Genomic DNA, 12,501 nt, shown 5'->3' with positions numbered 1-12,501 from the left:
AGGCCTCCGCCCTGCCTCTCACCCCAGGCCCCGCTTCGCCCTCAGCGTCTCCCCCTCCTGCTCCCACCCCGGCTCTGAAGCCAGGAAACCCAAGAGGAAATGACTGAGCCCGTCGCGGTCCCCGCCCGCCGGCGCGCTCCCCTGGCCACACCCTCCGCCTGGACGCAGCCGCCGCCGCTGCCCTCTCCGCACGAGGCTGCCGGCTCGGACCCCCGGCTCTGACGTGAGTGTCTCCTCCGACCCTCCTCCATCCTCCTCTACCCAGGCGCCGGGCTCAGGTGGGTAGAGACCATCCTCTCGGCGCCTCTCCGCCCCCCATTCATGCTCACTCTCCGTCCCGCTGTCTTGGGCACCGCCATGTGGGCACCGCTCGGCTTCTCCTGCCTCAGTCTCCCCAGGTCGCCTCCCTCCCTCTCACCCGCCCAGAACTGCCCAGCATCCCGCTCTATTGTCCCTGCTGGGAGGCCCTCACACCAACTCACTTTTTCCTCTGAGATCAGAAGCACATTACTCACTCTTCCTCTTTCCCCCTCCTTGCTGGCTCCTCGCTCTGGGGACAGCCCTAGGGGGAGGGCCGAGGCCCTCCTATCTCCTCTCCTGTGCCCCAGCGCCTTCCCCTTGCCCTGCAGGGTCAGTCCCAGCCGTCCGGTGGTGCTTCTCCACTTCATGGGACTGGGGGACTGCCCTGGGCAGTGGCTGCCTCTTGGAGCCTGGTGTAGACTGATGCTTTTTGTTATCTTTGGGGACCTGCAGAGGGAAAGAGGGATTGACTGCTGGGACCCTCCCCTTGGCCCCCTTCCCCACAGCCAACCATCAGCCCTAGCGGGGGTCTCTGAAGCCAGAGGGGCCTGCTCAGGGTAAGGAAGGGAGCTGCAGGGTCCCGGGGGTTGCCCTGGCCCTGCCTCACTGACATCGTGGCTGACCCCAGCTCTGATTTGCTCTATAGATGTCACCCTCTGGTCGCCTGTGTCTCTTCATCACCATTGGCCTGATTCTCCCCACCAGAGGTAAGGCCCAGCCCTTTCTTTCCACCCTGCTGCAGAGCCCCCAGCCCCACTTCAAGTGCGTGTGTTGCTGGGTGGCTGCCTGGTGAATCTGGGCTCTCTCTCCTGTGTCCTCCGTCTTCTACTGAGCTGGCACCGGGAAGCAGGGACCCCAGTAAGGGGGCCAAGGTAACACCCTGTTTAGATACCTCAGACCTGGGTGGCTGCTTCCAGTGAGTCTGGCCAGGGCCTGTCCTGCTGAGCATCCTCCATTTGACTTCCAAGAAGAACTCACAGAGTTTGATTTGGCGGGAAGATGGGTGTAGGTTTCCTACTTGGCAGCCAGGAACCCTCAGCACAGGAGCTTCCTGGATCCTCGGGTGATATGTGATTAGGGAAAGGGGATGAGCTGAGGCCAGTCCAGGAGTTGAAGACGTCTCACCCTTGCCTGTGAAGTGTTTTCTGAAAACAGTATCTATGGGGGATCCTTGCAGGTGCTTTCTACATGGCAGGTGCTTGTTTCAGCTTCTGCTCTAATCTATGATGCTATTATGCCCATTTTACAGATGAGGAAACTGAGGCTCAGTGAAGGAAAGTGCCCTGTGCCAGAGGCTAGTGTGTGGAGGGGCTGGGCTCTAACCCCAGAACCCAGAGCAAACTGTACTGAAGTTGCCCCATTTCTCTGGGATAAAACGGTTTTCGTGTGTTCATTCAGTCGTTCAACAAGCGTTCACTGAGCAGATCTTATTCTAGGCACTGGGGAAACAGCAAGGCATAAAACAGGAGCTCACATTCTAATTGGAAAGACAGACGCCAAATGCATTCAGTAACTTATATTGGGTTGGCCTATAACAGCTTATGGAAAAAACCAAACGAACTTTTGGGCCAACCCAATATTATATGCTAGAAGGTGAAAAATGCTATGGAAAAAAAAAAATAGAGGAGAGAAATGAGGCTTGCTTAAATAGAGTGATCAGGGAAGACCTCACCAGAAAGTGACATTCACCAGAAAGTGACATTCGGGTAGATACAAGGACAGGAGGGGATGAGCCAAGCAGGTCTGTGAGGAATATGAGTTCTATCTAGCCAGTGTGAGTGACAGCAGGCAGGCTGGGCCTGGGCTGGGCTGAACAAAGGGTGGGGTGGAAAGAGGAGAGGTCAGAGAGGTGATAGGAGATTGGGTTGGTGGGGGGGGACACTTATGGGCCAGGTGAGGGCTTTGGCTCTTACTCAGAGCAAGGTGGAGCCAGAGGAGGCACTCAGCCAGCAGCCTGATCTGACTCAGGTTCACAGGCTCCCTCTGGCTGTGTGTGGGGAGCAGGGAGACCAGGGAGGAGGCTGTGCAGTGGTCCCGGAGGGAGAGGATGGAGGCGGGGCCAGGCTGGGGGCGGTGGCGATTGACGGATATGATATCCGATATCCAGCACTGACTGCTTGTTAAGCAGCAGGCGAGACTCTTCCCACCTCCATCTCATTTCACCCTCTCTACAGTCTTGAGAAGTAGATTCAAGAATTATCTCCACTTTGCAGAGGGGGCAACCAGGGCTCGGAGGGAGGGGTTTCCCTTGCTCCAGGTCACACAGCAAGGAAGTTATTGGGAACAGAATTTGAGATCAGGCCCCTGACTGACTCTAGCGCCTGGGCACATTTGCCTTAACTGCCTCTCTCATCCCACAAGGATGGACAGGGAGAGGCGGCTGGAGGTAGGGTGCTGCGGTGTTAGGATTTCTTAAAACACTTCCACCAAAGCTGATCAATCAACTGCTGCTCCAGCAGCAGACCACCACGGTTTCAGAAGGGAGGGGAGGATGGGAATGTTGGTGAGAGAAGGGGGACCAAAGGCTCCCCCCTGACTTCTTATCCTTGATTTTCCAGGACAGATATCAAAGGAGGTCGTAACTCCAGCAGATCCAGCGACTGAAATCATTCATGTCGCTACTCCAGCCCCAGGTAAGGAACAAGGAATGGATCTGTCAACATCCTGTCACAGCAACAAAAATCTCAAGCTTGAACCAAATGGGAGTTTTTGGATTTGTGTAACTGAAAAGTCCAGGGATACACCTTCAGGCATGGCTCCATCTAGGCTAAGTTCATCCTGCTGCTCACAGCGCCACAGTGAGACACCTTGTCCCCGCCTCCTCGAGCACTTACAGCACAGATGAAGGGACAGTCATGGTTCTAAATACTTACCCTGCATTTGCTCACTCAACCCTCACATGAACCCTCTGAGAAAGAAATGAGCACTATCCTCATTTTACAGGAGGCTCAGAGTCACTCGCCCAAGGTGTCACCAAAAGTCAGTGACACGCCTGGGATGAGGGTCCAGGAACCTGGCTCTGAAGTTTACTCATGACCCTGTGGGGCACAGGAGCACCGACTTGCCCTGCCACCAGCGGCACGTGAGAGGGTCCCCCTTTCTCACCCCCACAGCGACATTTATCCGTGAACACCTTTGATTTTAGCCAGCCTGGTTCAGGGAGAAGGACCCTTGCTGTTTTCTGCAGGTCCCTGATTCACTCCTTTCTCACCCTCCCTGCCTTTCTCTTCTGCCCTGAGTAGAAGCAACACCGAACCAGATGGAGACCCAGACCCAGCAAACGACGGAAACGGAGGTGGTTCTAACAACAGGTCAGGGGATGGACAAGAGCACGACGCAAGGTAGACCTGGGACTAGAACAGCAACATACTTGAGTTGTGTTTAATTCTCCATCTAGGGCAGCATTTCCCTGAGTACGTTTCTCAGAGCATGCGTTTGGGGAATTAACACATTTTTCCAATTTTTTTTTTGGTTTGTGGTTAAAGATATTTGGGAAACTCTTGAGTTAAACACGTTTCTATCTGCTGTGACTTCTCAGAGTCATAATAAAGCTTATTTGCAGCAGGCATCCCAAGAGGGACCATCTGGTTTGCAGCATTTTCAAATTTGATAGACTCAGAAACCCTCTTTTTTTTTTTAATGTAACTTGATTAAATTAATTAATTAATTTTATTTTGGTTGCACTGGCTCTTGGTTGCAACTGGGTCTTTGTTGCAGTACTTGGACTTCTCTTTTTGTTATGGAACATGGGCTCTAGAATGCTTGGGCCCCATAATTGTGGCCCTCGGGCTTAGTTGCTCTGAGGCATGTGGGATCTTCCTGGACCAGGGATCAAACCTGTGTCCCCTACATTGGAAGGCGGATTCTTAACCACTGAACAACCAGGGAAGTCCCTCCAAGACCCTCTTTATTCAGGTCCCTTCATAGGGCTGGTGTGGAAAATGTGCCTGTGGGTTTATGCTTGGTGTAGATCTTCTTAATGTTAGAGCAGGAGCTTTTCAGTTACAAAATTCAGAAAACCCAACTGAAAAAAAATTATAAGCAATATATGCTTTGTTAAGTACAGAGGCACTAATGTCAGACACAGCTGGGTCAAAGAGCCCAAGCGCTGTCGTCACGACTTTCTTCCTCTCTCAGCTCTGCTATCTTCATTCTGAAGAGGTCTTTCCCCTCTTAGTGGCAAAGGTGGGCCACTAGTTCTAAGTGGCAGTTACAAACTCAGCAACTAGAGTGCCTCTCTAGCTGGAAGGCCTAGAGCTGACTCTCATTGGCCCAGGTGGGGGTCACATGCCCGACTGACCAAAAGGAGCCTGGGAAATGAACAGCTCCGATTGGTCAGGGCTGAGCTTTGTGCCCCATCATGGGGCCGGAAACCCCCATCAACTCTGTCTGAACCACTTAGACCAAGAGTAAGGGAAGAGGTGACTCACCACAGGACAAGTGAGTCAGTGTCACCAGAGGTAACATTTGGGAAAGGGAGATGAGTGGAAATAAAGGTAATAGGTCATTTCTAATGCCTGTGTGATGGTCAATATTTGAGAAGCAGCCCCCACTGGAAAGTCCTATAGCTTAGGCCACTCACAAGCTGGAATGCATGCATGGTTGCTCAGGTTGGGCACTGCACAAGGGCAGTACGTGGAAAGTCCTCCCCCTGTAGATTTTTTTTATTGTTATCATTGTTACAACTTCCCAGTGATGACAGTAAAGCATCTCTTGCTGACAGAGTCTATTAAAACAATTTTACAACAGATGGAAATACAGTGTCTTGGGGGAAGGGAGTTTTTTTTTATTTTGTACAACCGTGGGGGTGGGGGTATAGCAGCTGTTTCCACATTTTCCAGTTGAGAAAACATCATATTTCTGGATTCTCTTACTCTGAGTCCTTGCCAACCTGGGTTACTCTATGTGTTCTTCTATATCCCTGGTTATACATGATGAAAATTCAGCTGAGCCGAGGGGGTCAAGGAGCCAAGAGGTAAAAGGCACTGCTGAACCTCAAGCTTGCCCAGCCCCCACAGAGCCTCTCTCCCTCCTGCGTCTTTGTTCTCTCGTGCTGGAGCTTGTCTTTCACCTGGCAAGGAAGTGGCTCCATCACCTGCAGGCTCAGAACTTCTGAGTTTCACCCAGCATCTGCTGAAAATTTTAACTTGGAATTTGAATGGTCCCAGCGAAGGTTGGGGCTTCCCAGGTGGCTCAGTGGTAAAGAACCCACCTGCCAATGCAGGAGACATAAGAAATGTGTGTTTGATCCCTGGGTCAGAAGATCCCCTGGAGAAGGGAATGGCAACCCACTCCAGTGTTCTTGCCTGGAGAATCCCAGGGACGGGGGAGCCTGGCGGGTTACAGTCCATGGAGTCGCACAGAGTTGGACACGACTGAAGGCACTGAGCACTACAGGAAAGGATGAGGCTGGATCTCATGCTCCCCCTTGTGGCTGGGTTACCGTCGGAGCGGAGACGGTCTGGGGAAGCAGCAGCATTTCCCCCAGAGAAAGGGGGACTGTTCACAGAAGCGGGGAGTCGGAGCCAAGTAGACAGTACAACAGTGTGCTGAGGGTTTGCTCCATGCACTGTGCTGAGCTTTTACACGATCGCTCATTTAGTGCTGATCACTACTCTATAGGAGCTGTTGGTGCCCCATTTTACAGGGAAGGAAACTGAAGCCCAGAGAGGTTACTCGGCAGGCCTTAGACCACACCGTGCAAAATGGCAGAACCAAAATTTGAGCCCAGGCTCCCTCACACTGGAGGAGGGGGCGATGAGTCCTACATACCGCCGAGGCTATCCTTTTACATTTCCTGTGATCCTTCCATCTTTGCCCATAACTTTGCTGCTCCCTTTTCATGGAGAAAGCTTTCCTGAATATCTTGTAACCTTTAGTTGTTGGTTCATGTTTAGGAAGCAAGGTGCTGAGGCTGGCCTGGGGAGCCAGTCACAGGGCAGTTTCTCTGCTTGCTGACTTCACATCTGGGCATCTGTCAGGAGTGACCACCTTACTGGGGATGCTTCTCAATGCCAGAGGGGCAGGACTTTCCTTGGGGATATTCATGTTTTTACAAAGAGGAACCCTCTGATGTTTTTGGTCTGGGAGCAGAGATGATGTTCAACATGTTTTCTAACCAGTATCTCCAAGTTCTGTGACTGGGTCAAGATCCTGGAGGCCCTTGTCTGGATCTGACAGATGTTACCCTTTATTTCCGATCATGGGGCCATCCAGAAGGTCCTCCGAGAGGGACCAGGGGTTCCTCAGGGGTTAGCAAGCTAGTCTGGGCTGTTGGTCTTAATCAGGGTGAGCACCTGCCACTCCTGGCTGCCTCCGTGGGTTGGGGGGGAAACCTGTGCCAGCTCACTGAATGTAGGTGTGGGAGAGGGGCTACTCCCAGACAAAGATGACCAATGGTGTCTCCTGTTTCTCTCCCTGGTTCACTCCTGCCCTCCACTATCCTCTGGCTGCTCTCTCTGCTGATCCCACTCAAGGCTCTACGCCCTCCAAGACGAAATCCCCTGCCAATCCCACTCAAGGCTCCACGCCCTCCAAGACCCGATCCCCAAGCAGGCACGAGAGAAAGGACTCCATCCTCAGACAGCCTGGTCAGTAACTCCCTTCTCAGACTGGACACAGGCCATTTCTTATTCACTGTGTGTTCTTAGCACCTCAATACTGCCCAACGCAGAAGCATGCTCAGTAACCAGGTGTCAGGTGGATACCTGACTTCAGGGCCGGTATCCTGTGAGTGAGTAAAGGGTGGGCCCACAGTAAATGTCTGAATAGTTGAATGAATGTGTGAGTGTTGCACAGAGATGACTCCAAACCCCAGTGGCTTAAAATGACAATCATTTATTTAGCGCTCAGGTCTACAATTTGGAAGTCTAGTCTGGGCTTGGCTGGGTGCTTCTCTGGTCTCAGCTGGATTTAGCTGTGCATTGGAGATCAGTTTGGGGTCAGCAGAGAGCTCTGTGTATAGGGGCACCTTGATTCTTCCCCTCCTGGCCTTATCTTCCACTTCCTGTGGAGCCAGCCTCTGTGAACAGATGGAAATGATACAGCCACGGATCACATAGAGAGTTCATTCACTCATTCAAACAATATTCACTGAGCACTTATTGTGGGCCAGGCCCTCCTCTAGGTGCCAGGAGCACAGAAGTGAGTGAGACAGATGAAAATCTCTCCCTTCATGGAGCAGATGTTCTCATGGGAGAGAGACAATAAATAGGGATCATAATAACTATATATAATAAGTTAATGATAGCCATATATTAAGTTGCTATCAAGAAAAATGAAGGACAAGGGAAGAAAGATGCAGCAGAGTTAGGGTGAGAGAGTGGTCCGAGAGTATTTTCTGTAAAAGGCCAGGAAGACCTCACTGAGAAGAAGCTAAGAGGAACCATGTGGATGCCCGAGGAAGGGAGCTTCTGGCAGTAGAAGCGGCCAGTGCAAAGGCCCTGGGGTGAGCAGGGTTTCGCACAGTTCACCCATGGGGAATGGGGGTGGGAGTAAAGCACAGAGAGTAAGGGGATAAGCGAGGAGAAGAGTTTAGAGGTGATGGGAACCCAATTGTGTTCCTTGTGAGGACTTCAGGTTTTACCCTAAGTGCGCCAAGGCTGAGATCCAGGTGTCTGCTCTCTGACTCTCTCACTCACCGATTCGCTCCATAAACCTTTGCTCCCTTCTGTCCCCTCCAGGTTCAAAGGAGGATGACCCCTTCTTCTATGGTAAGTTACTCTTGGGAGGCTGTGGGGGAGGAGGCTGAAGACCCCTCTCATCACACTCCTCCATTTCTCTCTCTGCAGATGAGGACACTCTCCGGAAACGGGGGCTGATGGTGGCAGCAGTGCTGTTCATCACAGGCATCGTCATCCTCACCAGTGAGAATGGGGGCTGGGCGGGAGAGGTATCAGGACTGGGAGGGAGGAGACCTTGGCTTACACTCTGACCGGACGGGACTTGAAGGCCCCTAACAAGGTCATTTTAAAGGAGACATATCCATGTAAACCGGGCTTCACAGGTGGTTCCGTGGTAAAGAATCCACCTGCCAATGTAGGAGCCGCAGGTTCAATCCCTGGATTGGAAAGAGCCCCTGGAGAAGGAAATGGCAACCCATTCCAGCATTCTTGCCTGGGAAATCCAATGGACAGCAGAGCCTGGTGGGCTACAGTCTGTGGGGTTGCAAAGAGTCAGACAAGACTGAGTGACTGAGAATGCACATCCATGTAAACCACCCCGGAATTCAGTGGTTTAAGATGATAACCATTTACTGAGCTCTCATTTCTGCACTTTGTAAACATAGTCTGGGCTCAGTTGGGTGGTTCTTCTGGTTGCCGCTGGATTTATTCATGCCTCTGAAGGCATTTGCGGGTCAGCAGGGATCTGTTTGAATGGGAACCTCAGGTCTTCTCCTGGTGGTCTTCTGTAGCAGACTAGCCTGGGCTTGTTCACATGGCAGGGGAATGCAATGGTGCAACTCCCCAGGAGTAGCAACACCTGGGAGCTGTGATGCCGCAGCCTGAGGCAGTGAGGGGAAGGAGCAGCTGCACCAGGGCCTGGTGAGAGATGGAACTTGAGGAGGGGGCCCCAAACAGGAGCTGTGGCTCCAGAGAGAGGTTTCCAGCCACTGCTTCCTGGTAAGCTCCCCAGGAAGGAGCAGGGCAGGGGTTGAGAGGATCAGACACCTCAACCTGTTTCTCCTTTGTGCCCTCGTCTCTCCCACCGGGCTGTGCTCAGCCTCCCAGGGCCCAGTGTTAGGCAGGAAAGGGGGACAAAGGGGAGGATTTCAAGCAGAGAAACTAATTTTTTAATAATGCTACAGATTAAATAAAATACAAGGGCCACCAGTTTGCAAGCTCTCAGTTCAACTGTATAACCCACGCCAAGTTTTATGACCTCTCTTGTCCAGCTTCCTCATCAGGAAAAGGGGCACAGCCATATCTTTTTGCCTTAAGGTGGGAGGCAGAACATGGATAGAATTAAAAAGAGATCACTGACACGTGCCTGATCCGTGTTGAATAAGGGAGTCAAGCCCTGTTGCCTCAGTTTTTCAACTCGTGTGTATAGATCCTGACTTTGTGCCAGGCACTGTTCTCTCCGCTGTGGGAAAAGTGAGGCTCAGAGAGTTGCAAAGTTTGCCCAAGGTCACACAGCAGATAAAAATCAGGGAAGGGCTGGACCTATGTCTGTGTGAGGGCAGAGCCTGAATGTTACCTCTAGGGCTATAAATTGTTCCAGTGATGTTTGTGAGCACCTAAATGGCAACCCACTCCAGTACTCTGCCTGGAGAATCCCATGGACGGAGGAGCCTGGTGGGCTACAGTCCAGGGGGTCGCAGAGTCGGACACGACTGAGTGACTTCACTCCGCTCACTCTGTGCCCGGGCTTCCCAGGTGGCACTAGTGGTAAAGAATTCACCTGCCAGTGTAGGAGACACAAGAGATGCAGGTTCAATCCCTGGGTCTGGAAGATCCCCCTGAGCAGGAAATGGCAGCCCACTCCAGTATTTTTGCCTGGAAAAATCCCATGGACAGAAGAGCTTGGCGGGTTACAGTTCATGGGGTGGCAAAGAGTCGGACACGACTGAGCACACACGCACACTCTTTGTGCCCTCCTGTGCTGTGATGCTGGGGACCCTGGTCCCCACCATTAGGGAACTCACAGCTGGTGGGAGATCACAGTAAATAGGTCAATGCTTTCATGAGCAGTGTGAATACAGCAAAAGAGACTTGCGAAGAGGAAAATAAAGATGAGATTGAGAAGGATGAGAAGAGGCACTTCCTCTTAAGCAGACTGGATTCTGATGATGAGAAAGAGGATGTTAAAAACCAGGCAGAGGGAGCAGCAAGTGGAAAGCCCTGGAGGCAGGAATGAGCTGAGCTTGTTAAAATAACCAAGGGAAGAGGCGGAGTGGCTGGGAAGGTGTGAGAGAAGAGGAGTAGGAGATGAGTCCAGAGGGACAGGGAGGGGTAGGTAAGGGTGGCAGCTGGGAGATGAAAAAGGGCTGTTTTCTGAAGTGCCGTTTGTTTTCTTTCTTTAAAAAAAAAATTATTTAGTTGGCTGCTTTGGTGGCTCAGATGGTAAAGAATCTGTCTGCAATGCAGATCCCTGGGTCAGGAACATCCCCTGGAGAAGGGAATGGCAACCCACTCCAGTATTCTTGCCTGGAGAATCCCATGGACAGAGGACACTAATGGGCACAGTCCATGGGGTCATAAAGAGTCAGACATGACTGAGCGACTAACACACACTTTCACACGTTTTGGGTCTTAGTTGAGGCACATAGGATCTAGTTCCTTGACCGGGACTTGAACCTGGGCCCCCTGCACTGGGTGCAGAGTCTTAACCACTGCACCTCCAGGGAAGTCCCCCTCCTTTGTTTTCTAAGATCCCCCTCATTTGCTTTGGCCCAGCCCCCTGGCCTTCCGGCTCTCCTTTAATCCCTCCTGTCTACTCCTCCCTCACTCGGGGCCTTAGAACTGACTGTTCCCTCTGCTTGGAACACCCTTCCTCCAGATGCCCATGTGGCTTCCCTCTCATCCCCTTCAAATATCTTCGCCATGAGGATGTCCCCAGCTCCTGGGCCTCCCTGCCTCCTTCTTTGTTTTATTTTCCTCATAGCGCTCATCACTGACTCATCACCATCCGTACACTTGACTTAGGTCTTTTCCCATTGTCCATCTTCCGCACTGGCAAGTCAGTGCTCCTAGAGCAGGGATTTCCTCCATTCATGCTCCTCGCCATGTCCCCGTGTCCCCAGCGCTTAGGTCACTGCCTGGCCCAGAGTAGGTACACAGTAAATATTTGCTGAACATGTGAATGACCCCTGGGGACCCTTGAGCCAGCTCTTCCCCATCAGCTTCTTGTCACTTGCTCAGAGTTGCCTTGAAGCCTTCTGAGGGACAGGGCAGATGGGCCTCATCCTCCAGCATCCAGATCACACATAATAATCAGTATTGTTCTGACTCACGACTGAACTGTTTCTTTCACCCACAGGTGGCAAGTGCAGACAGTTGCCCCGATTGTGCTGGAATCGTGACAGATGAGTCCGTAGGAAGCAGGGACTGATGATTTGATGGGCACCTTGAGACTGAGCCCCCAGTGGCTCACTGTGACCTTGAAGGACCTACAACAAAGCCCAGTCTGAGAGAGAAGAGGTGGATGGAGCCAGAGCCAGGACTGATGGCCTGAGCCCCCTGCTCTCCCAGCCCTGCCTGCCTGAGGACTGCCTACCACCCCTCACCCCCCATTTATCCATTGTGTTCAGACAGGAAGTAAAGCCCTGTGTTCTCTGTCCCTTGTTCTCTGATCATTCTTGACCGGGGAGTGGAACAAAGTGGCAGGGGCTGGGGCAGGGCCCCCAGGAGTAAGATGGGAGGGTCACAGACTCCAGAGCCTAGGTGGGGGATACGGTGAACCCAGCCAGCAGGGGTGAGGTGGGCCTCAGGAGAATTTGACCAATGAGAGGGTCAGCGCTGGATTCTGCCCACGGCAGGTGGAGACCCTCAGCCAGTGCGTGTGCAGGGCCTGGTGTGCAGAGCCAAAGCCAGCTTGGCCCCTGATGTTGGGAGGTGGTTCTGGTAACTGGGCAATTACAAATGGAGGCCCCAGGCCCATGGCAACTGGCTTTTTCCCCACTCTGGGTACCTCCAGCGTGTGAGTGTGGACACCCCACCCTGTACATCCAAGCTCCTGCCATACTCCTGGTTCCCTCTTGGTTTAGGGTGTGTCCACAAGAAGGCCACTAGAGTGGGCTCAGAGTAGTTTGGTTGGGGAATTCCAGGGTCCTGGGGTCCCAGAGCATGGCCGAGAAGGGGTATAGGCCCCAGTGGGCACTTCCTGAAGACCCTTGGGTTCTGTTGCCTGTGGGGAGGGACTCAACCAGGTTAGTCAAAGTAGACCCTTGGAATCACAGGGCTGGGGGTGGAGACCTCTGCCCAGGGTCAAGGGTCATTGTGCCAAAGCAAAGAGACAAGGTCCGGTTCAAAGTGGTTGCATAACAATGTTTCACAAACTTCTAGTCACAACCTGTTCACGGGTTACAAAATCAGTTTAGTGGGCTGTGAGTAGCATTTTTGGAAAAAAAAAAAAAAAAAGAAGGAAAAGGAGTAATAGAAAAGAAAATATCAGAAAGGAAAATAAAATGATTTGGGGCTTCTCTGGTGGTTCAGTGGTAAAGAATCTGCCTACCAATGTAGGAGACAAGAGTTGGATCCC

The 12,501-nt window shown here is 52.2% G+C and overlaps 1 protein-coding gene across 7 annotated transcripts; it reads left to right on the top strand.

Annotated features, from left to right (window-relative positions):
* Window positions 1-86: 86 nt before the first annotated feature.
* Window positions 87-11,580, top strand: FXYD5 (FXYD domain containing ion transport regulator 5). 7 transcript variants are annotated; one of them, XM_088830758.1, is made up of 8 exons: window positions 87-223; window positions 947-1,007; window positions 2,859-2,933; window positions 3,543-3,641; window positions 6,777-6,890; window positions 7,983-8,012; window positions 8,091-8,191; window positions 11,281-11,580. In XM_088830758.1, the coding sequence occupies exons 2-8, from the start codon at window positions 947-949 to the stop codon at window positions 11,350-11,352; spliced, it is 552 nt and encodes a 183-aa protein (XP_088686884.1). In that variant the 5' UTR covers window positions 87-223; the 3' UTR covers window positions 11,353-11,580. The 7 variants fall into 7 exon arrangements, with proteins under 7 accessions (XP_088686884.1, XP_088686883.1, XP_088686885.1 ...); XM_088830757.1 differs by having other exon boundaries at window positions 123-278; XM_088830759.1 differs by lacking the exon at window positions 87-223 and adding an exon at window positions 649-857.
* Window positions 11,581-12,501: the final 921 nt, after the last annotated feature.

Source organism: Moschus berezovskii, chromosome 22, assembly GCF_049115385.1.
Source record: "Moschus berezovskii isolate FMDL1 chromosome 22, NW_MosBer_1.0, whole genome shotgun sequence".
Lineage (NCBI taxonomy): Eukaryota > Metazoa > Chordata > Mammalia > Artiodactyla > Moschidae > Moschus > Moschus berezovskii.
This window is presented reverse-complemented; position numbering and strand designations above follow the sequence as displayed.

Excerpts from the sequence above, each read along its gene's own strand:
- FXYD5 (XM_088830758.1), top strand. The coding sequence starts at position 947 with ATGTCACCCTCTGGTCGCCTGTGTCTCTTCATCACCATTGGCCTGATT. Across the intron at positions 1,008-2,858 it reads CCTGATTCTCCCCACCAGAG|GACAGATATCAAAGGAGGTC; the intron begins GTAAGGCCCAGC and ends TTGATTTTCCAG. Across the intron at positions 8,192-11,280 it reads ATGGGGGCTGGGCGGGAGAG|GTGGCAAGTGCAGACAGTTG; the intron begins GTATCAGGACTG and ends TTTCACCCACAG.